Genomic DNA, 24,732 nt, shown 5'->3' on the forward strand with positions numbered 1-24,732 from the left:
GATGAGGATAAAGAAGTTTGTGATGGTGAATGGCCAGTATCTGAGACCCTATGAAATCAGTCTCAGTCCAAGCTACTTCTGGCACTTAAAGTATATCCCAAAAGCACACAGTCACCAGGAATCAATTCAAGGCAGTGTTAATTTTGTCGACAAAAATATTTTCGCCAGCTGCATTTTTTAAGTGCCAAAAATTAAACGAAAATAAAATTTGAATTAAGTCAATTGATGAAAATTATGACAAATCAATTCCCATTTTAATTTCATTGATTAAAATCTAGTACATTTTAAATAACTAAAATCTATTGGGTTTAGTTAAATTGTAATGCATTATTTAAGCATTTATCTAGAATTTCCAAACTTGTTATATAATCCTGGAGTAAAAATTGAATATTATAATTTATGGCAGGAGTGCCCAACCACTGGCCTGCAGCGCCCTTCGATGTGGCCTGCCATATCTTGCTCTGAGATGGCGGGTCGGCAAGCCCAGATCACAGGTTCCCGACCCGCCATCTCCAAGCATTAGTGCGAACAATGGAGCCACCACTAGAGGAAACAGAGCCGATGCTTCCTGTATAGCGCCGGCTCCTTCACAGGCAGAGTGATACCAAATGTACTCTACTGCAGCTGCATGGTTCTGTCACAATTATGCTCGGAGATGGCGGGTCGGGACACAGGAACCCATGATCTAGGACAGCAGCCACCAGCATCAGTACCAGCCACCAGTATCAGTACCAACCAGCAGTACCAGTACCAACCAGCAGTACCAGCCACCAGTATCAGTACCAGACAACAGTACCAGTACACACCAGCAGTACTAGCCAGCAGTACCAGCAGTACCAGCCAGTAGTACCAGTACCCACCATCCATACCAGCCAAAAGTATAAACCAGCAGTTCCCGTACCAGCCAGCAGTGCCAGTACCCACCATCCATACCAGTCATCAGTACCAGCCAGCAATATAAACCAGCAGCACTAGTACAAGTCAGCAGTACCAGCCACCAGTATCAGAACCAGCCAGCAGTATCAGTACCAACCAGCAGTACCAGTCATCAGTACCATTACCAGCCAGCAGTACCAGTACCCACCAGAAGTCATAGCCAGCAGTACCAGTCAGCGGTACCCACCAGCAGTACCAGTACCCGCCAGCAGTACCAGTACCAGCCAACAGTACCTGCCAGAAGTACCAGCACCTGTCAGCAGTACCAGCCAGCTGCTGGAATCCTGAGGAAGAAGTGAAGATTGAGGTCAGTTGAGAAACAGGTAAACCACTGTGCATCATTGTGAAAGCAGCCTTAGGCCCCTTTCACATGATCGGTCCGATTGGGTCTGCCTGTCTGTTTTCAGGTGGACTCAAACTGACTTTCCATTCACCTCTATAGAGAGGCAGATGTAAACACATTCGTGTCCGTTTACCCCCACCTATCTGCAATCCTTAAAAAAAAAACAGAAGGGGATCTGTCCCCTTCTGTCTGGGTGGATCGGTGGGCCCTTAGGGTAGAGTAGGTTGCATCTGTGTCTGCTTTACATATGCAGAGTGGACACAGACCCCCCCTTTATGCTCATTGTGGCCCAGTGACTGGTTACCAAGTCGATAAAGTGGCCCTCGTTCCTCAAAAGGTTGGGCACCCCTGGAACATGCACTACAGACCCTGATTTACGGTTAATATGTAGCATTTTTATAAATAAATCCAAAATTTTGCTTTTTGACAAACAGAAGTGCAATTTTTTTTTTTAAAGTCAGGGAGTGCACAGGGCAGGATGCATTATACTTTGGGGATGGCGAGGTGACCTGCAAGTGGTGATGGGGAGGGAAGTAAATGGGAGTGAGGGTGTGCGCAGGGCAGAGAAATGGACTGGTCTGGGGAGGCTGTTATTTTAAACAATGCTAAGCATTGCTGTCTTGCTGGGACGGGAAACACTCACCATGTCACATCTAGATAGACACCTTCTAGCCTTCTCCATACACAACCCAGTGAGTGAGACAGTTCTTCTCTCAACCAGATCCTTTTGGTGAAATTCTGCAGTCAGTTCCAGAAATCTTCCAGGTCCCTGCTCTGCCACCACTGAGACCTTAACAGAACATTATCTTTTCTCTATCTGTATGTGAATGATGACAGTAAAGAAAAATTTAAGAAAAAAATCGAAGTACCCTTTTCCTAATCAATATACAGCTGTGATATGACCCAGCTCTTTCCCAGCGTGTCTGCAGGGAACATAAGCAGGAGGAGCTTCTAGTCCGCTGTTGATCGTCACATGTTCAAAGTAAAAAAAAACAGCCTTTGGTATACAGATTAAAAATAATAAATATCAATAAACTGTTTTAAATTGCCATTCAAATCTTTATTATTTTTTACAATAACATGGTGTCTTAGAATAACAGGAGGGTGAAGCCTCCATCAATCAAGATGTAATATCCCCCCTCCCCCAATTGTGTTTGGCTAGTTAGTAGGTATGAAGGAGGAAGGGAGTAGGCTGTCATTTACCACTGTGTATATGCCCACAGGTGTGACTCTCTAGTCACATGGGCTGCACCGATGTAATAGTGAGAAAATAAAGTCTATAGTTTTTAAAGAAGCTGCATAAAGTTTTTTTTTTTGTTTTTTTTTTAAAGTTACAAAACATTCTGTTTTCTATAGACTTCATGCTTTTCTTACATTCCACATTTGTGGTCACCCATTGGGAGGTGAGCGAGCATGGTACACTCCTTGGGCACTAACAACATCTAACCATTAAAGTGGATGTAAACCCAGTCATCCTTTCTAAACTACTGCCATAGGGGTTATCTATAAGGATATACATGCCTCCTGCATGTATCTTTACCTTTCAAATGTCTCCCCTCTGTCTGCTATGAGACCCGAAAAACTGCATATTCTGTGGGTGGGTCTGTTGTCTGGAGCTCGGTGGGTGGAGTTGTGATGTCAGTAGACTCCCCACTCACCTCTACACTCCCCTTGTCAATATGCATATTCTCCTGTGTATTTCTTACACTGAACTTCTGCTATGATCTTTAACATCTGGTGAAAGACAGTAAAGTAACCACATGACTTCAGCATGCCAAATCATGCTGAGGTGGGGAACATCCAATTCTGGCAGAGCAGCAGAAGAAAGGAGTGTTAGGGAATTAAAAAATAATGCATGTCTCTTAGGCTAGTGCACGAGATATGTAAATCACCTGTCACTCACAGCAAGGGGGAGGATTTGACAAAGTTTTTCTTTGTTTGTCAAGATTCATCTCACTGAACAATAAGAGGGTTGTTCAGAGATGGATTAACTCTTTGTGGCAAGACTGGGCTCAAATGATAGGAAATCTTATACTCTACATTATTACATCAAATCGACATTGGGTTTACAGCCGTTTTAACCTTCCATAGCACGGGAATGGTGCATTATTGTTATCTGGCCATTTTGAGATATTTTCTGATGTCTTTGCTACAACATGCTCAGCTGAGATGTTACAGAAGAAATAGTAACAGACAGGCTAGAAAACCTTGTCTGACCACTGTTGTTTTCCTCCTTACAAGCAAAGGCTTAAAGTGTTTGCAGCAGCCTTATACTGGCCCCCTAGGAGCTTAACTGCAAACAAGCAGCAGCAATGACCGTTCATGCTTAGAGGTGCGCCGGCAGACACAGATACCTGGGCTTGGTCAGACTGTGCATGCATGTGTTAATGCCTCAGAATTTCTATAATACAGATTTTGAAATTTGACACAAAAGTGGCATAAAAGTGGAGAAACGGTGGAGATTCTAATGTTTCAGGAGTGTATTTTTCCTTTTAACCTTGCCTGTGGAATTTCCTGAGCTGGCAGCATTAAGCAGATCAATCCTAACATCTTTGCGATCTGTCAATATTCTTTCAGGTTCAATCCTTACACAGTGAAAAATGGCTTAAAGGTTCAAACAAGCAACCAAGAAGGGAAAGCCAGGAGTACTGAACCCGTAATTAACCAGATCATTGATAAATTGAATCACGTCAATCAGGTAGGTGAAAAGAAAACACAATGCTGCTTAACTGAATATTAAATAGTCAATACAGTGTCAGACTGGAAAGTCGAGATCATTCATTATTTTTACTTGTATGCATGTTTAAGAGAATTCCCAGAGATGGAGGATTGTTTTCTGTTTTTATTGGACTGTTTGCTTTTCGTCACAAATGTATGTAACATTCAATAAATCTTTTCAAAACTCATGCTGAAGTACTAAATAAAAATAAAAATGAAAATGAAAATAAGACTGCAGCCGCTGTGCAAAAGTGCTACAACCTTAAAAGTGATATAAAGTATGAAATAGCGCTGGCAGCCTATATTGTACAATACACATCCTTGTGATTAGTGCCATATACATCAATGCGTTTGTGACATACAAACCAAAATACAACAAAATAATATATAATATAATATGCGCAAATCTGTAAAGGGCTTGGTGCTTCTATACAAGTGCAATGGTGCCCCAAAATTTTGCAAAATGTGAGGTGACTCCCACTTTGGTGACCCCACTCACCTAAAACAATAGGCCCTCAGCTTCTCAGTCTGGGATCAATTGGAATTTTTTGGATCTCACCATATATAAATAAAATTGAAAACTATTTATTAGGACTTTCTGTGTAATTCCACATATGCCCATAGCATATGTGAGCAATATAACATTTAGTGACAACCTAAAAAAAAAGTTTGTAATTTTCCCTCAACTTGTAGCAAAATATAAAATATTTCATGGACTCAACGTGCCTCTCAGCAAATAGCTTGGAGTGTCTACTTTGCAAAATGGGGTAATTTGGGGGGGGGAGGGGTTTGTGCCATCTTGACATTTCATGGCCTTCAAAACCAAAATTTACGCCCTTAGAAATCCCGAAGGAGGTGATTGGTTTTCAGGGTCCTGTACGCGGTTAGACTCCCAAAAAGTCCCACACATGTGGTATCCTCATACTCAGAAGAAGCAGCAGAATGTATTTTGGAGTTTAATTCCATATATGCCCATGGCATGTTTGAGTTATATATCATTCACTTTGTGCAAAAAAACAAAAACAAAAGTTTGTAATTTTCCCGCAACTTGTGGCAATATATAAAATGCTCCATGGACTCAACATGCCTCTAAGAAAATAGTTTGGGGTGTCTACTTTCCAAAATGGGGTAATTGGGGGGGGGGGGGGGTTTGTGCCATCTTGGTATTTTATGGCCTTCAAAACTGTGATAGGTAGTGAGGAGTGAAATCAAAAATTTACGCCCTTAAAAATCCTGAAGGCGGTGCTTGGTTTTCGGAGTCCCATACGTGGTTAGGCTCCCAAAAAGTCCAACACATGTGGTATCCCCATACTTATTTTGGGGTGCAATTCCACATATAACCATGGCATGTGTGAGCAATATATCATTTAGTGACAACTTTTTGTAAAACATTTTTTTTTTTTTGTCGTTATTCAATCACTTGGGACAAAAAAATAAAATATTCAGTGGGCTCAAAATGCCTCTTAGCAATTTCCTTAGGGCAGTCTACTTTCCAAAATGGGGTCATTGGGGGGGAGGGGGGGGGTTGTACTGTCCTGCCATTTTAGCACCTCAAGAAATGAGATAGGCAGTCAAACTAAAAGCTGCATAAATTCCAGAAAATGTACCCTAGTTTGTAGACGCTATAACTTTTGCGCAAACCAATAAATATATGCTTATTGAGATTTTTTTTTTTACCAAAGATATGTGGCTGAATACATTTTGGCCTAAATGTATGACTAGAAGTGAGTTTATTGGATTTTTCTTTGTTTGGGTACAACATTGCATGACTGCGCAATTACCACTTAAAACAGTGCAGTGCCAAATTGTAAAATGTCCTCTGGTCTTTGACCAGCCAAATGGTCCAGGGCTGAAGTGGTTAAGGATGTAACTAGAAATTGCTATATTCCATTAGGCAGTTGTCACCACCCTAGGTGGCATTCCAAAAAGCCAGATGACGCCCTGGAGGAGGGGCGAAACACGTCAATGTGCTTCCGGTAAATGCTAACCATTGACACAATTTCTGCCTTCGTGAGAAGCATTCCATGCAGCGGAAAACTCAGATTTTTTTTAATGATGCTTGTCTTTGCAAAATATCCTGTAAGTGGCGCTTGTAATGCGCTTGATAATTTATGTTGAGTGGCATTTCACTATTAGCTTTATCTCTATTTTCCCATCTATGAAGTGTGACATATCCTTTCTGTCGTAAAGCACCCTCTTGGAAGAGTTTGTTGATGAACCATCCTACATACCCCCAGATCAATAGTTCACTGCCTTATTTGATCCCAGAATGCACAGTTAAGGGTCTATTATTTTTGGGGAGTGGGGTCACCGAAGGGAGAGTTGCCTCACATTTTGCAAAGTTTTGGAGCACCTTTGCACTTTTTTTAGAAGCATCAAATACTTTACAGATATTATATATAATTTTGTTGTATTTTTATTTGTATGTCATAAACACATTAATGTATATGGTACTAATCACTAGGCTGTGTATTGTATAATAGAGGCTGCCAGCACCATTTTATATTTGAGTAACATTTGGCTAGCCTTACACCAGTCTTTGAAGTATGGAAAATGGAAAATTGTATACTCACCTTTCCGTAATTTTCCTTTCCTGATGCATCTTCATGGCAGCACACACTGGGTTGTGACTCCGCCCCCACAACCTGACAGGATTGGATTAACTATAAATTTGAAGGGGAGACACCCTGCTGCATTCTCTGTAAATATCATCACAAAAGAAACAGGGAGGGCAACTGTGTGCTGCCATGAAGATGCGTCAGGAAAGGAAAATTACGGAAAGGTGAGTATACAATTTTCCATTTTCCTGACGCCTTCATGGCAGCACACACTGGGAAATAACTCGCCAGTTGGGTGGGTGCAAGTAAAATAATATTTATTCCTTATAATGCTGAAGAATTGGCTCTAATGACGGATCTGCCGAAGTCGGCCATGGATAAATGAGCAGAATCCACCTTGTAGTGGGAAATAAAGGTATTCCTGGAGGACCACGTTGCTGCCCTGCATATTGTCTCTGGTGAGACCCTGCAATACGCTGCCCAAGAGATAGCCACTGCCCTAGTTGAATGAGCCCTGATGTCTTCAAGAATCGCCATATGCTGGGTGGAGTAAGCTTTTTTAATGGTTCTGACTAACCAGGATGCAATAGTGCATGAGGAGGCGGCTTGCCCACGCCTGGTTCCATGGGGAATGATCAAAAGAGAGTTCGTTTTCCTAAAAGAGGTGGTAGCAGTTAAGTAGTTCATGATGGTTGTTTTGACATCTAGTGGATGAGGATTACCCTGATCGTCCGTGAAGGATGGAAGGATGATGGTTGTAATGGAAGGAAGTTGCCACTTTGGGTATGAAGTGTTCGGAATCGGAAGGTCTGAGGACTACTTTGTCAGGAAAGAGAACTAACTTAATGATTGGATCTCCGACACTCTCCTAGCTGATGTAATCACAATGAGAAAAGACAGTTTTAAAGTCAAGTCCCATAAAGAGATAGTTTCAAATGGAACAAACGGAGGAGAAGCGAAAGCATGGAGAACTATTGAAAGATCCCATAATGGAAAGACTGGCCTCCTGGGGGGGTTTAATGTTTAGATAGGCTCTGTAAATTGGATTACCAATGGGTGGAATGCCCACTTAGTATCTGTTTTAGCTGACAGAGCTGATACCTGAACCTTTAGGGTACTTAAGCTTAGACCCTTGTTGACCCCCGACTGGAGGAATTCCAGGACCTGAGAGGGTTGCGGAGAAAGGGAATTCCATCCTTTCTGTTGTGCCATGAAGCAGAATCTTCCCCAAACCTTTGAATAGATGGTATTGGTAGTGGCTTTCCTGGCTTGCATCAGGGTTGACTTCATGAGAACAGCCTTGCGCTCTTAGTCTAGCCCTCTCAATCTCCAGGCCATCGGGTGCAATTTCTCTGATGCAGGATGTAAAAATTGACCTTGAGACAGAAGATTCGGAGTTATTGGGAGAGGAACTGGAGGTTGAAGGCTGAGCTGTAAGAGTCGTGAACCACGGCCTCCTCGGCCACAGTGGAATAATCGTAAATACCGTCACCGAGGATCTCCTAAGCCTGGATAGGAACCTCACAATTAACGAAGTTGGAGGGAATATATACCCCAACTTCAAGTTCCATGGGTGAACTAGACAGTCCACTCCCTCCACCGATGGGAATGAACCTCTTGACAGGAATCCGTGGCACTTGGTATTCGTCGGAGTGGCTGCTAAATCTACTTCCGGCGTTCCCCAGATTTCTGTAAGGAGGAAGAAAGTCCGAGGGTTCAACCACCACTCGTTGTTGGATAGCGTTTCTCGACTCAGGCAGTCGGGTAGTATGTTCTGTGCCGCTGGGACATACACTGCTTTTAAACTTGTTAGATGTATCTGAGCCCATTCCAAGATGGGCCGAACTTCTTCCATTAAGGTGGCACTCCTGGTACCCCCTTGCTTCTGAACATAAGACACTGCTACTTGGTTGTCCATTCGAATGAGCACATTCTTGTCCGTCAGAAATGGTGCAAATGCCCTTAAGGCATAAACGGCTTCCCTGAGCTCTAAAATGTTCGAGACCAAACCTTGAGCCTGAATATGCCACTGGCCCTGGGCTGCCTGGTCTTGATAGTGGGCCCCCCAACCGCTCTGGCAGGCATCCGAAGTGACTACTTCCGGGTCTGGAGGGACTATCGGTTTGTATTTCCTGAGATTGCTCGGGCGCGTCCACCACCAAATCGATTGCTTCACCGATCTGGAGATGAAGATGGGCTGACGCATTGAGACTCCATCCCACTGCCTGAGGAATGAGTTCTGTAAGGTTCTCATGTGTCACTGTGCCCATCGCACCATGGGTATGGTTGCGGACATGGACCCTAGTACACTCAGACAGGCTCTGGCTGGTAAGTGATTCCTTGATAGCAGCTTCTACATTTTCTGTATCAGAGGCTGGATCTTCTCTCGTGGGAGCTGTATCTTGTTTGTTTTGGTGTTTAGATCTGCCCCTAAAAATATCATATTTTGTGTGGGTCGCAGACAGCTCTTTTCCCAATTGATTATCCACCCACTTCTGGAGGGTTGTAAGGAGGATCTCTCGGTGATGAATCAACGTCTCTTGATCCTTTGCTAAAAGTAGGATGTCGTCCAGATAATGGTGGACGCGTAATCCCTTTTCTCTGAGGAAAGCCACCAACGGTAACAATACTTTTGTAAATGTCCTGGGTGCCGAAGAGATGCCGAATGGGAGGCACTGGAATTGGAAATGATGTTGGTTTATGGCTAACCGGAGAAACTTTTGAAAGGCCGGATGAATTGGTATATGCAGATAAGCGTCCGATAAATCTATTGATAGCATCCAATCGCCCAGATTTATTGCTAGAAGTATGGATTGAAAGTTTTCCATTTTGAAAGCCTCCACTTTGATATCCTTGTTGAGCATCTTGAGGTCTAATACAGGACCCAAATCCCCTGTCTTTTAGCAGAAACAAGGAAGAGTAGAACCCTCTTCCCTTTTGGCATGATGGGACCTCCAGGATCGCTCCCTTTTGTTTCAATTCTGCTACGTACTTTACTAGCAGAATCCTTTGGGGTACTGAGGATGGTACTCTGGTTGCCTGGAAATGATTTGGTGGGAGTCTGTTTTTGAATTTCCACCTGTGTCCGAATCGGATTGTGGACAATGTCCATAAATCCTTTATATGGTCTGACCAGATCTTGGTGAAGTTCCTTCTGTTCCCCTGCCGGGGTGGCCTTAGATTTCTGTATCCTTAGAAAAGAAGGTTTTGTGTTTTTCCAGTCCCTTCTAAATTCCCTACCAGGAGAGTAGGACCTGGACTCTCTATATTTGTCCGGAAGATTACGTCTGTAAACAGGTCCTTTCTGTGTCTTGGGTCTCCTGTCGGAAGGGATCAGGCCTGACTTCCCTCCTGTTACCTTGGATATGGCAGAGTCTAACCTGGCACCGAACAGATTTGCGCCATCATATGGAATTCTGCACGGAGGCCAGCATAGCCTTGGCTGAATATCTTATAATATCTACTGATGCCTCTGCTAGCTTGACTTCTTGCAGAGAGGAAATAATCTTTCCCATTTCAATGCCATCCTGTAGGTCTTTTTCTATTTTAGATGCCCATCCTGAGATGGCTGTGGCCACTGCTGCTGTGGTAATTGCTGGTCTACAGGCTCCCCCAGCCATGGAATATGCCTTCTTCAATTCTAGGTCCATCTTTCGGTCGAGCACATCCCGAAAGGAAACAGCATCCTCGATTGGTAGTGTGACGTGGCGGGTGAGGCACATTAATGAGGAATCGATGATGGGAGCATTAATTAACCACTTAACAACCGCCCATTGCCGATTAACGGCTTCAGGGCGGTTGTTTAACTCTGAGAGGCCGTTAATTAACGGCCTCCCAGAATTCTGCTCTCGCGCGCCCCCTGGGGCGCGCACTCGAGAGCATCCGTGACCGCCGGGTCCACAGGACCCGGCGCATCATGAATCACGGTAAACGGCCGCTCAGCGCGGCCGTTTACCACGTGATCGCTCCGTCAAATGACGGAGTGATCACTTGTAAACAAACCGGCGTCATGTTATGACGCCGGTTCCTCCCTCCCCCTCTCTGTACCGATCGGTACAGCGGAGGGGGAAGAGATCGGTGTCAGCAGCGATGTGGGCTGCATCTGCAGTGCCCACATCGCTGCGCACCGAAAATTAACCCCTCAATTCCCTGCCAACACTCTGCAATACCCTGCCATTACTCTGCATTACTCTGCAATACCCCCATTACTCTGCATTACTCTGCAATACCCCCATTACTCTGCAATACCCCCATTACTCTGCATTACCCTGCAACACTCTGCATTACCCTGCAGCACTCTGCATTGCCCTGCAGCACTCTGCATTGCCCTGCAACACTCTGCATTGCCCTGCAACACTCTGCATTGCCCTGCAACACTCTGCATTGCCCTGCAACACTCTGTATTGCCCTGCAACACTCTGCATTGCCCTGCAACACTCAGCATTGCCCTGCAACACTCCGCAATACCCTGCAACGCTCCGCAACACCTTGCAACACCTTGCAACACTCCGCAACACCTTGCAACACTCCGCAACACTCCGCAATACCCTGCAACACCTTGCAATACCCTGCAACACCTTGCAATACCCTGCAACGCCCTGCAACACTCCGCAACGCCCTGCAACACTCCGCAACGCCCTGCAACACTCCGCAACGCCCTGCAACACTCCGCAACGCCCTGCAACACTCCGCAACACCCTGCAACACTCCGCAACGCCCTGCAACACTCCGCAATGCCCTGCAACACTCCGCAACACCTTGCAACACTCTGCAATACCCTGCAACACTCTGCAACACTCTGCAATACTCTGCAACACTCTGCAACGCTTTGCAATACCCTGCAACACTCTGCAATACCCTGCAACACTCTGCAATACCCTGCAACACCCGCCAATACCCTGCAACACTCTGCAATGCTCTGCAACACCCGCCAATACCCTGCAACACTCTGCAATGCTCTGCAACACCCGCCAATACCCTGCAACACTCTGCAATGCTCTGCAACACCCGCCAATACCCTGCAATGCAATACTCTGCAACGCCATACTCTGAGATACCCAGCAATAGTCGGTGATACCCTGCAATACCCAGCCATAGACATCCCCCCCCCCCTCCCGCCGCCCTCCGGTGCTTCTATCGAATCGCTAATACGATCAAAGACAATCTTTTTTTTTTTTTTTTTTTTTTTTTCAGGCTTCCCAGCTTAGAGGTGAGATGTGGGGTCTTATTGACCCCACATCTCACTGTAAAGAGGACCTGTCATGCCATATTCCTATTACAAGGGATGTTTACATTCCTTGTAATAGGAATAAAAGTGATCAAAAAAATTATTTTTGGGGAAAAAAATGTCAAACTAAAATAAATAAAGTAAAATGAACAATAAAAAAAATGTTTTTTTTTTAAAGCGCCCCTGTCCCCATGTGCTCGCATGCAGAAGCGAACGCATACGTAAGTCCCGCCCACATATGAAAACGGTGTTCAAACCACACATGTGAGGTATCGCTGCGAACGTTAGAGCGAGAGCAATAATTCTAGCCCTAGACCTCCTCTGTAACTCAAAACATATAACCAGTAAAAAAAAAATTAAATTGTTGCCTATGGGGATTTTTAAGTAGCGACGTTTGGCGCCATTCCACGAGCGTGTGCAATTTTGAAGAGTGACATATTAGGTATCTATTTACTCAGCGTAACTTCATCTTTCACATTATGGAAAAATTGGGATAACTTTACTGTTTTTTTTTTTTTTTTTAAGCCCAAAAATGTTTTTTTTTCCAAAAAAAAGCATTCGAAAAATTACTGCGCAAATACCGTGCGAGATAAAAAGTTGCAAAGACCACCATTGTATTCTCCAGGGTGTTTGCTAAAAAAACATATATAATGTTTTGGAGTTCTATGTAATTTTCTAGCAAATAAATAATGATTTTTACATGTAGGAGAGAAATGTCAGAATTGTCCTGGGTGCTCCAGAACACCTGATGGCGCTCCCTGCATGTTGGGCCTCTGTATGTGGCCACACTGTGTAAAAGTCTCACACATGTGGTATCGCCATACTCGGGAGTAATAGCAGAATGTGTTTTGGGGTGTAATTTGTGGTATGCTGTGTGTGAGAAATAACCTGATAATATGACAATTTTGTGAAAAAAAAAAAAAAGTAAAAAAAATCTTGATTTTGCAAAGAATTGTGGGAAAAAATGACAACTTCAAAAAACTCATCATGCCTCTTACTAAATACCTTGGAATGTCTTCTTTCCAAAAAGGGGTCATTTGGGGGGTATTTGTACTTTTCTGGCATGTTAGGGTCTCAAGAATTGAAATAGGCCGTCAGTACTTCAGGTGTGATCAATTTTCAGATATTGGCACCATAGCTTGTGGACTCTATAACTTTCACAAAGACCAAATAATATCCACCAATTTGTACTTATTTTTACCAAAGATATGTAGTAGTATAAATTTTGGCCAAAATTTATGAAGAAAAAATTACTAATCTGCTAAATTTTCTAACAGAAACAAAGAAAAATTCATTTTTTTTACAGAATTTTCGGTATTTTTTCCTTTATAGCACAAAAAATAAAAAACCCAGCGGTGATTAAATACCACCAAAAGAAAGCTGTGAAAAAAAGGACAAAAATTTCATATAGGTCCAGTGTTGCATGACTGAGTAATTGTCATTCAAAATGCGAGAGCACCGAAAGCTGAAAATTGGTCTGGTTATTAAGGGTGTTTAAGTGCCCAGTGGTCAAGTGGTTAAAGGCTTCACTTTTGACTCTTTTAAAGGGTACATCTTGGCTAATCTGTTTGTAAGACTAGATCTTTTGTCAGACCTCTCCCACTCGTCTTTAATGAGATCCTCCAGCTCCACTATAAATGGGAAGGATAACGGATCTCTTTTTAGGTTTGGAAAATATTTCCGTATTTTCTGAGGTTCCGCCGCATCATCTTGCCAGCCGAATGCTTCTTTAACGCCCTTTGCAAAGGGTTCCACCAGGGAAAAAGCCCACTGACATCTCCTGACCCTCATCTTCAGAGGAAGATTGTGATGCCTGAGTGAGATGGGGGTCTGCTGAAGATGTACTGGGAGCAGCTCTATCTAATGCTGGTGTTGTCGTTTCCAGTATGGACTCCCGCACTGATTCTCTTATGAGGTCTGTAGCAATTCTTGCGTCTGCGATAGGCTTTATTATCTGTTAGTTATCTGGCAGTGCCGGAGCGCCGCATACCCAGCAAGCGTTTGCTGCAGGTTGGGTGTGGCGGCTTTGACATTGTGAGGAAGGAGATCTCCTGCGACTTGATCGACTGTGGCGTGAGTAGCTATGTTGTGAGTGCCTGTGTCTTCAGTGCCATGAAGGAGATCTTAAACGGCTCCTACTGGACATCCTGCTAGACGTATGGCTAGACCTTCTCCCATGGCTGGAACTTGCGCCTCTTGATCTAGACGGGCTGCCAAAAAAATGCAGCATTTAACGTCTGGCACTCTTTTTTTTCTCCCCTTCAATACTTACCTTGCCCGGTAAAGCCTCTTACCTAACTTGCTGATGGTGGTCTGCGTGGGCAGTGGACTCCATAGAAAAAAAGGGGTGAAGGACAGTCTGAGATATAGAGAGAAATAATGTGTACATATATATACATATATACACACACACATATATACATACACACACACAATTCACTTATAAATATAAATATATATATTATTTATTAACAAAGTTTATTTGCAAGAAACAATATAATAACAATAATAATAATATATATAGGAGTCCCACAGGGACTTACCTGGAGACTGCAGAGTGATCTACATGCAGAGGCAGCAACCTTCCTTAAATTTTGCAGATTGCACAGCAGAATCACAGAGAAATACAGCTCTGTATTTGAAAATAGCGCCATTGTGGCGGCTAATTGACGCTCTGCGCATGCACAGAAGCGTCCCGAGTGTTCCGGCGCCATTTTGGATAAGGGAACACACATTGAAAACATAGGGGAAAAAAAAAAAAAAACACTAGCACTGCACGTGCTCAGAGTGGCCGAACGGCGCCATCTAGGCTGGAATTACAGCATAGAGAAAACACCACTGAAGGAGAAACAAACGGCGGCCATGACAGGGGACTACAAGAGACAGCAATCCCAAAGGTAGAGAAAAAAAGGGAATATAAACCACCACTTACTATAGGAATAAAAGATGGATATTATTTAACCACTTGCTTACTGGGCACTTAAACCCCCCTCAGTCCCAGACCAATTTTCAGCTTTCAGCGCTGATGCACTTTGAATGACAATTGCGCGGGCATACAACACTGTACCCAAATGAAATTTTTATCATTTTTTTCCCACAAATAGAGCTTTCTTTTGGTGGTATTTAGTTACAGCTCGGAGTTTTATTTTTTGCTAAACAAACAAAAAAAGATGCAAAAAAAAATGAAAAAAAATCATGTTTTAATAGTTTGTTATAAAATTTTGCAAACGGGTCATTTTTCTCCTTCATTGAAGTGCGCTGATTAGGCGGCACTGATAGGCTGCATTGGTGGGCACTGATGGGCTGCATTGGTGGGCACTGATGGGCTGCATTGGTGGGCACTGATAGGCTGCACTGGTGGGCACTGATAGGCATAGTTAAGGCGGCACTAATAGGCACAGATAAGGCGGCACCGATGGGCACAGATAAGGCGGCACTGATGGGCAAAGATGGGCACAGATAAGATGGCACGGATGGGTGGCACGGATAAGTGGCACGGATGGGTGGCACGGATGGGCACTGATAGGTACCACAGATAGATGGGACTGATGGGCACTGATAGGTGGCACTGATAGGTGGCTCTGATAGGTGGCACTGCTGGGCACTGATGGGCGGCACTGCTGGGCACTGATGGGCGGCACTGCTGGGCACTGATGGGCGGCACTGGGGTGCAGCACCTTTGAGGCAGATTTTGGGTGGCACTGTGGGTGGCACTGCTGGGTGGCACTGTGGGTGGCACTGTGGGCACTGCTGGGTGGCACTGTGGGCACTGCTGGGTGGCACTGTGGGCACTATGAGCACTGCTGGGTGGCACTGACAGGGGGGCACTTACTTTATTTCAGGATGGCACTGCGGGTGGCAGGTGGGCACTGGCAGGGGGCAGGTGTCCGTTTAAATTGCTGGCCGTGATCGGGACTGATGTCCCGAACACGGCCGCCGGCGATCGGCTTTTTTTTTTTCTCCTCGCGCTGTCAGCGCGAGGAGGAATACTAGCCGATTACCGGCTCCGTTTTATCACATGATCAGCTGTCATTGGCTGACAGCTGATCACGTGATAAGGGGTCGGGATCGACCCCTTACACGGATCGGTGATCAGGCGAGTCTCACGGACTCGCCGATCACAGAGCGCGCCGCGCGCGCCCCTCAGGGGGCGCGCAGGCCGCTCGTATCCGGGATGACGTCAATAGACGTAGTCCCGGAAATGTGGGTCCGCGCTATTGCCATCATTTTGCAATAGCGCGGTACCCAAGTGGTTAAATAAGAGGAATTAATAGGCAAAGGAAGAAGGGGAGTCCACTGCAAAGGTAAAAAAGCTTCTTTAAAGCTTTGGTAATGCCAGAAATCCAGTAGCCCCTTGAGACCACCAGAGCGGGGGTTCCCTCCATAGAAGCTCCTTTAGAGACTGTACAGGAGGGACTTCCAAACAGGAGAGGCTTGAACCTGCTGGGGCGAATGCGGTAGAGGCTTATTCATCTGTAACAGGAAAACTCCGTCCGTCCAACCTGTCAGGTGAGGATAAAAAAGAGAATGCAGAAGGGTGTCTCCCCTTCAAATTTATAGTTAATCCAATCCTGTCAGGTTGTGGGGGCGGAGTCACAACCCAGTGTGTGCTGCCATAAAGGCGTCAGGAAACAAGTTTTATTGTATGTGGGGTGGAGATTTTAAATTAAGCCAGGTTGTTTTTGTTTTTTTTTCCTGGATGATCTTTCTGGGCCCATGCATATTTGAGGGATATGATAGTGTTTATGTACTGATCTAATTTAAAAAAAAAATGGGCAGACAAATTGTAGAGTGTTGTTTTTTTACCATCATCATTTGTTAGAAGCATTGCTGCCTCTGAAATCTGCTCATCTAGGAGCCTACTTATTTCTCATCTTAGTCAACATCAGTTAATAAAGAAGAAGATGGTGGCCACTGATGAAAATCATGTATCACATTAGCATTCTTGGGCAAATAGCAAACATGGTGGTGTTTTTTGAATTTCTAGATCAGTGAAAAATGAAAAGTTATTGTGACAGGGCCACTTTAATCAGCTACGGTCAGGAATGTGTGCTGGCATTTGACCACATTGTTTCATAGAAGAAGGCACAGTTGGTATGCATTGAGAAAAGCCTGTGGACTGTTTCTTTTAACCACTTGCTTACTGGGCACTTAAACCCCCCTCAGTCCCAGACCAATTTTCAGCTTTCAGCGCTGATGCACTTTGAGTGACAATTGCGCGGGCATACAACACTGTACCCAAATGAAATTTTTATCATTTTTTTCCCACAAATAGAGCTTTCTTTTGGTGGTATTTAGTTACAGCTCGGAGTTTTATTTTTTGCTAAACAAACAAAAAAAGATGCAAAAAAAAAAAAAAAAAAAATCATGTTTTAATAGTTTGTTATAAAATTTTGCAAACGGGTCATTTTTCTCCTTCATTGAAGTGCGCTGATTAGGCGGCACTGATAGGCTGCATTGGTGGGCACTGATGGGCTGCATTGGTGGGCACTGATGGGCTGCATTGGTGGGCACTGATGGGCTGCACTGGTGGGCACTGATAGGCATAGTTAAGGCGGCACTAATAGGCACAGATAAGGCGGCACCGATGGGCACAGATAAGGCGGCACTGATGGGCAAAGATGGGCACAGATAAGATGGCACGGATGGGTGGCACGGATAAGTGGCACGGATGGGTGGCACAGATGGGCACTGATAGGTACCACAGATAGATGGGACTGATGGGCACTGATAGGTGGCACTGATAGGTGGCTCTGATAGGTGGCACTGCTGGGCACTGATGGGCGGCACTGCTGGGCACTGATGGGCGGCACTGCTGGGCACTGATGGGCGGCACTGGGGTGCAGCACCTTTGAGGCAGATTGGGTGGCACTGTGGGTGGCACTGTGGGGTGGCACTGTGGGTGGCACTGTGGGTGGCACTGTGGGTGGCACTGTGGGTGGCACTGTGGGCACTATGGGCACTGACAGGGGGCACTGACGGGGGGCACTTACTTTTTCTTTTATTTTACTTCAGGATGGCACTGCGGGAGGCAGGTGGGCACAGGCAGGTGGCAGGTGGTCCCTTGTATTGATGGCCGTGATCGGGACTGATGTCCCGATCACGGCCGCCGGTGATCGGCTTTTTTTTTCTCTCCTCGCGCTGTCAGCGCGAGGAGGAATAATAGCAGATTACCGGCTCCGTTCTATCACATGATCAGCTGTCATTGGCTGACAGCTGATCACGTGATAAGGGGTCGGGATCGACCCCTTACACGGATCGGTGATCAGGCGAGTCTCACGGACTCGCCGATCACAGAGCGCGCCGCGCGCGCCCCTCAGGGGGCGCGCAGGCCGCTCGTAACCAGGACGACGTCAATAGACGTAGTCCTGAAAATGTAGGTCCGCGCTAATGCCGTCATTTGGCAATAGCGCGGATCTGAAGTGGTTAAGTGAGCATGTCAATGTCGTTGTAGTAAGGAGGGAAGAAAGGCCATTTGGTTATCAGATTACCTATTTTCCAAGCTACATCAGATGCCTTTGACCAGCTTTATTCTGGGCTCTATTATTATTTTTTTGTGGCTCCTTTTCCCAGTAAACTTCATTGCCTACTAGAATGTTTCTTACCACACGTCTAAAATATTTATGTAACTGAGATCTTTCCTGCCCTTAAACGAGAAGGTGCCAATTGCTTTTTTACTACTTCAGTCCCTTGGCAGAATTATACATTAAACAGTGGAGATTCCAATGCTACAGAAGACTGACAGATGTCTCTCCTGGTTGTTGTTTTTTGGAGAGACAGTTGTGCATGTCTATGGTAAGGCCAACACCTTCTGCTGTGTTCTTCATAAATATCGACTACAGCTGACTTATGTCCACTGCAGAATGGAGATGCTAGACACTCATTTGCAAAGATATTGCCATCATATTTCTCAAGATATGAAAAGCAGGTGAGTATTTCAACCTTATTAAAATAATTGTTCTTGGTAAAATTAAAAGTAACCCTTTGGTATAGAAGTGTGGCATGGGTTGTTGCTAACTTTCTCTGAAAAGTACACCCCCCAGGACTGCTATTTTAATCCTTCTTTATACGGTGAGGCATTCAGCTTGGATTACGTGCATCTATCAGGGGCCAGGACGAAGTAGTAAAGCAAGGATAACGATGACAGCTATGGGCCTTGCACCTTCCAGAATAAGCAATAGGGAGCTTCTGTATTTGCTGTGTTCACAGGCTTGCTGATTGTGCAGTGTTTGTTTATTGATTTTCTTCATTATAATGAGGATAAAAAAAGTTATGTAGATGTAATTTTTAGTAAATATGAAATACTGTGTATAAATATTTATTCGAATTTTATCCAGGCTACAAGTGGAGCTTAAGGATCTTTTGTATGTGTTTTCATTTGTAAAAAGCCCTTTTTTTTTTTTTTTTACTGAACTCTTTAGTTCAAGCTGAAATTTTAAGCCTGTGCAGTAAATAAACCAGAGAAATGATTAATTGGTTATTGGGTGAAGTTTCAAATAGACAAAGCAAGATGAAGGAAGCTACCTTTATTCTGTCTCTTTTGATAACCAATGGTGCTCTGGTATTTAATAGTAAGTTTACCTAGGAGAGCTATCACTGTTTTAAAGAGGGGATAGGGCAAAATTGATTTGATTCAGGTTTTTTTTCAGTGTATTTTGTAGGTTGATAAATAAAAAAAAGCTCATTGCATTATTTTGAAAGCATCCTCGGGTGCGTGTTTTCATGGGTATCTAAAACTATTGCACAGTACTGTACGAATGTATATGTATTTGTATGTAGTAAACAAAAACAATATATAAAATATCAGCAGCTGTTAAAAATATATAGCTCTTATGCGGTTCATGCACTTAGAGATTTATACTGTAGGTATTTTATAACAATATTTCTCAACTCCAGTCCTCAATACCCCCAACAGGTCATGTTTCCAGGATTTCTCTTCAATGAAACAGCTGTGGTAATTACTAAGGCAGTGAAACTGATCAAATCCCCTGTGCAAAGTAATTGTAGGCCTGAAAACATGATCTGTTGAGGGTACTTGATGACTGGCATTGAGAAACCTTGTTTTATAAGACTAGCAAAAATTTCCCGAGGCTTTTACACAGCCATGGAAACGTAGTTGCTTCACCCAGCCTGCTATACAATTGAATGGCTGTACGCGGCCTGATTCATGTAACTGCTTATGTTTATTTGCATCAGTGTTTAAACCTTCTTGTGTACATACTTGGAGGAGTACAACTCCTGCTGCACTTTTGGCCCACTCAGAAGTAAGCCCTGCAGGTATCATAGACCCCGGCATTGTGATTGTGTCTCCACCTCCCTCTCCTCCTGGCCATTCACAAAACAGACAGCTCAGTGAATGGCCAACAAGGGGAGAGAGGCAGAGACCCAACCATAGTGCTGCGGTCTTTGAGCCTTTAGGCGTGCACACACCTGAGCATACTTCTTCCCCTGCATGTAAACAAGAAGACCTGCTTAATGTAGAAGAAAGTCGGTACAATGGGGCGGGGGGGGGGGGTGGTCTTTTAGGAAATAGTTTTTTTGTGCCCAGAGTGTGAATTAAAACAAAAAAAATAAACAAATACAATTGACCTAAAACCATTATAGTATACTTTTAAGCAAAAAAAAAATCACATGTCCACCCTTTATCCACATAATCCCCTCAAAAGGTGATTATAGTTTGCCAAGTCTAAATATCTCTAAATTTGTCCTTTGTGTAATTAAAACAAATGCAGACATATAGACACTTATATACATTATATTTTAAATCCAGATCAGAGTTATCTACCAGTTTCAGTAAGGCTGAATAACTGCTTGCTTATAAGTGCAATTGCAAAAAAAAAACTTTGAAAGTAGAACTACAAACATTTCCTTCCTGTGAATCAGTAATAAATAGCTGGAGCAATTAAATTAGTAAAACCACATGCTGCTGAAGTGATTCCTGCAGTTACGATTCTTTCCTTTTGTGGCATGGGAAAATGGGGAAATGATATTTCTGTTAATTATGTGTATTAGCAGGTATCTGGCAATTCTCATCTGCTGTATGAGCTGTGTGGCTCTGCAGAGTCTAGATTTGGAATTTAAAGCTTAACCTGCATTGTTCTCCTGTGAGTTAGAGGTCATTCATTGGTGGTTAACATGACCCTTTCACACAATCAGAATCTGAATAGAATGACCAATTACAAGGGGATTCCATTCTTGGATTGTTTGTGATGAGTGTAAAAAAATATAGTGGAACATACATTTCTTCAACGTTGTGTCTAAATTATATTGTCCATCAGCTATGTTCTACATCTAGGCAGGTACAGCCTTTAGTAGCCCCTTATGGTGTTATTTAACTTAGCCTCACCCTCTATTTATTTTGAGTTTGAAATACTTCTGTTCAAGGGAAGCTAAAGTGGTTTTGGGTCAGTTTTTTTTAATCATTTAAACAAAATATTTAGTATGCGTTTTTTGTTATATGTATGTAGCACGGCCCCCTAGAGGGCTGCTCAGAATTACCTGCTCATCTGCACGGCCATGACCTGGCAATAAAGTCCGCATTGCAGATCTGATGTTCTTCACTGGCTTGTCGAAGCTCATTAACTGTAATCCATTTGGGTATAGTGAGAACAGTAAGTTCCTTGTAGAGATGGAAGCTAAAGGTGTCTGAGCACAGTGTTCGAATAATGAAGTAAAGTGTTTCTTGGAGTAGAGATGTCTGTGCAAAGTGTCTTAATGTAGCGGTGGTAAAGAATGGATAAAGGTCGAGTAATTTGCCCTCTCATCAACAACCATTGATCTCCCTGATGTCTTTAAATCAGGAAATCGTGTAGCGACACTCGTGCAGCGGATCCGCTGTCTCGATCTCCCAACGCAATGCTTGCCACACTCACCGACAGGCAGGTGACTGGAGTGGTGCTGTAAAGGATGTCCAACAGCGAACAACAGAGCTAGGCCCCTCAGGCAACAGGTTGGAAGTAAGACTCTGCATGGTAAGCCACGACCTCTCTCTCCCTGTTGTAAAGAAAGGTCCGTCTCGTGTCAGGCCCAGGAGGAAGAGACACTCTGCGTGGGCTTCTACTGCTTTTATAGCTACTCCCAGCAATCTTCAGATGTCAGCAAAGATCCCTGGGATATGTAGTCCTGGCACACAAGCAATTATCTAACGAGGGAACTATTAATCCCACAATCCTTTTATTTGGCACACAGATATGATGCCACTGGATACATTGATCCCTAGAGAGACAGATGATACTTTGAAATGCTAGAAGGAAATGTGCTTTATGCTTGTAGTCCATATTGCTACATCCCTCCCCAACTTGAAAGTCTTTGGTCCCCAAAGACAGAGCACAACCTGGAATCACTTTACTGCATTGTGAAAGTTAAACAATTAACTATCTAATAAACTTGAAGTTGCAACAGATAATAACTGACCTAGTGAAGGGTAATCTCATAACAAATTATATACATCAACAGGAGAAGAAGTCATATTAAGTTTATGACAGACCAATAATAAATTAGTGGCCCACCATGTAGTGTCAGGAGGTTGATCAAGGTCATACTTTACTAAAGACTCGGTAAAGGAGGCAAGTGCTTGACTGGGGCGTTGTGACTGGGACTCAGGTCCTTGTTCTGCTTCCCAAAAACTGCATCCAGCTCCCAGTATAGGTTCTATTTCAGTCTCCAGCTCCACCTCAGATTTTGGCTCTACTTCAGACTCTAACCCCGGCTCAGGGACTGTCTCTCTCCTTGTTGGATTAGTAGGAGGGATGAGAGTATCAGCTGTATTAGACACTTAATGAGGTTCCAGCTTGACTTTCTCATTTCCCCTAAATGTGTAGGGAGCCACCACCCCAGTGTCAGGTAAGTGGGAGTCTGTCCCTGGGCAGGCTATTTCTTCAGCATCAGGAACAATGGAATCATCTTCCAAGGAGGCAAACCACACCCAATCCAAAGTTAATTCCTCATCATCACTTTCCTGTTCCGGAAGTGTACGTGGACAAGTTTTCCTGACCATGGGCCTCAACGTTGGAGACTGATATGTCTCTGGGCAAGGGACTGAGTAGTGATGGACGAACTTCCGACGGGACGTTTCGCGAAAGCGAAATGCGAACGGACCCAAACGTTCGCGAAACCGAACGTTCGCCGCGGGCCCCATTGACTTCAATGGGAGGCGAACTTTGCAAACCTTCATGTCGAATTTGCGGCCACGTGGTAATTATTAGGGGGTAAAACGTAGTCCCACCATCTGGACAATGACATAATACATGTATGAGGTGAATTTGGGATCGATAACTACAAGCATTTTTATTTTATTTGGGAAATTGTTCTAACAATTCAGGACTATGGAGCTAATGAAGGCAATGGAGGAGAGGGAAGGTCAGGGACCAGGGTAGGCAAAGAAGAGGGTGCAGGAGATGATCACCAGCAGCGTGACATACCGGAATGACACATGCACCGTGATAGAGGCATCTGACAGCAGCACCGTAATACAGAGCACTGACAGCAGCACCGTGACATACAGCGCTGACAGCAGCACCGTGACATACAGCGCTGACAGCAGCACCGTGACATACAGCGCTGACAGCAGCACCGTGACATACAGCGCTGACAGCAGCACCGTGACATACAGCGCTGACAGCAGCACCGTGACATACAGCGCTGACAGCAGCACCGTGACATACAGCGCTGACAGCAGCACCGTGACATACAGCGCTGACAGCAGCACCGTGACATACAGCGCTGACAGCAGCACCGTGACATACAGCGCTGACAGCAGCACCGTGACATACAGCACTGACAGCAGCACCGTAAGCAGCCCCAGGAGGAAGTCAGCACAGCACAGGGATGGTGTGATCCCCTCATAATAAGAACCCCCAGGAGGAAGTCAGCACAGCACAGGGATAGTGTGATCCCTTCATAATAAGAACCCCCAGGAGGAAGTCAGCACAGCACAGGGATATCATAAGCAGCCCCAGTAGAAATATGACACCGCTCAACCTCTTCAAAGAGGAGGGTAGGGGCATATAGTACGGTGTGCTTTTTTGGGTCAAGGAAGTGAGCCAAATGAATTAAGAAGGTCTGTGTGCTTGATTAAAAAAATAGTTTATAGACATATACATGGTCTACTGGTCACATGTGTTGAATTCCTCCGAGATCCATGCCTCATTCATTTTTAGAAATGTGAGGTAGTTAACACTGTCGTGAGCTAGGCGAGTACGCTTATCGGTCACAATCCCCCCTGCTGCGCTGAACGTCCTTTCGGACAGGACACTGGATGAGGGGCAAGCCAACAGTTCGATTGCAAATTGGGCAAGCTCTGGCCAGAGGTCAAGCCTGCCCACCCAGTAGTCTAGGGGTTCATCACTCCTCAGAGCGTCCACATCGGCCGTTAACCCAATGTAGTCGGACACCTGACGGTCTAGGCGTTCCCTGATGCTGGATCCGGATGACACCTGTCGATGGGTCGGCTGAAAGAATGACCTCATATCCGAAGTCACCAACACATCTTCAAACCGGCCTCTTCTTGCAGGCGCTGTTGGATTGGTACCCGCAAATCCTTCTCTGGGAGTGGGAATTGCTCCTCTGCCAGCGCACGCAAAAGCAGAATGCAGCATTTCTCGAAGCAAGGCCTGGAAGTGCTGCATTCTGACAGCCCTCTGCGACGGCGGTAACATTTCCGCCATTTTGTGTTTGTACCGGGGGTCTAAGTACGTTGCCACCCAGTACTGGTCCTTGACCCTCATGCTTTTTATACGGGGGTCCCTATTAAAACACTGGAGCATGAAGGCCCCCATTTGCACTAAAGTGGAAGCGGTGTGGTGGCCTGGCTCCTGCTCATCATCCAGGATAATGTCGTCCTCTTCATTCTCCTCTCCCCATCCTCGCACAACAGGGATCCCAGAAAGGTTTAAAGCATGCTCTTCTTGCTCCTGCTCATCCGCCCCGGCACCATCCTCCTCTGACTCCTC

At 44.6% G+C, this 24,732-nt stretch overlaps 1 protein-coding gene across 1 annotated transcript in view; it reads left to right on the top strand.

The window, feature by feature from the left end:
- The window catches only part of GPC3 (glypican 3), a 1,007,260-nt gene that overhangs the window by 669,002 nt on the left and 313,526 nt on the right, over nt 1–24,732 (top strand). Inside the window, exon 6 of the mRNA XM_077493112.1 lies at nt 3,857–3,977. Coding sequence (XP_077349238.1) covers nt 3,857–3,977 — 121 coding nt within the window. The remainder of the gene's footprint in view (nt 1–3,856; nt 3,978–24,732) is intronic.

This window comes from Lithobates pipiens, unplaced genomic scaffold (assembly GCF_037356315.1).
Source record: "Lithobates pipiens isolate NorthernLeopardFrog02 unplaced genomic scaffold, aLitPip1_a1.2 Scaffold_1, whole genome shotgun sequence".
In the NCBI taxonomy this organism is placed as follows: domain Eukaryota; kingdom Metazoa; phylum Chordata; class Amphibia; order Anura; family Ranidae; genus Lithobates; species Lithobates pipiens.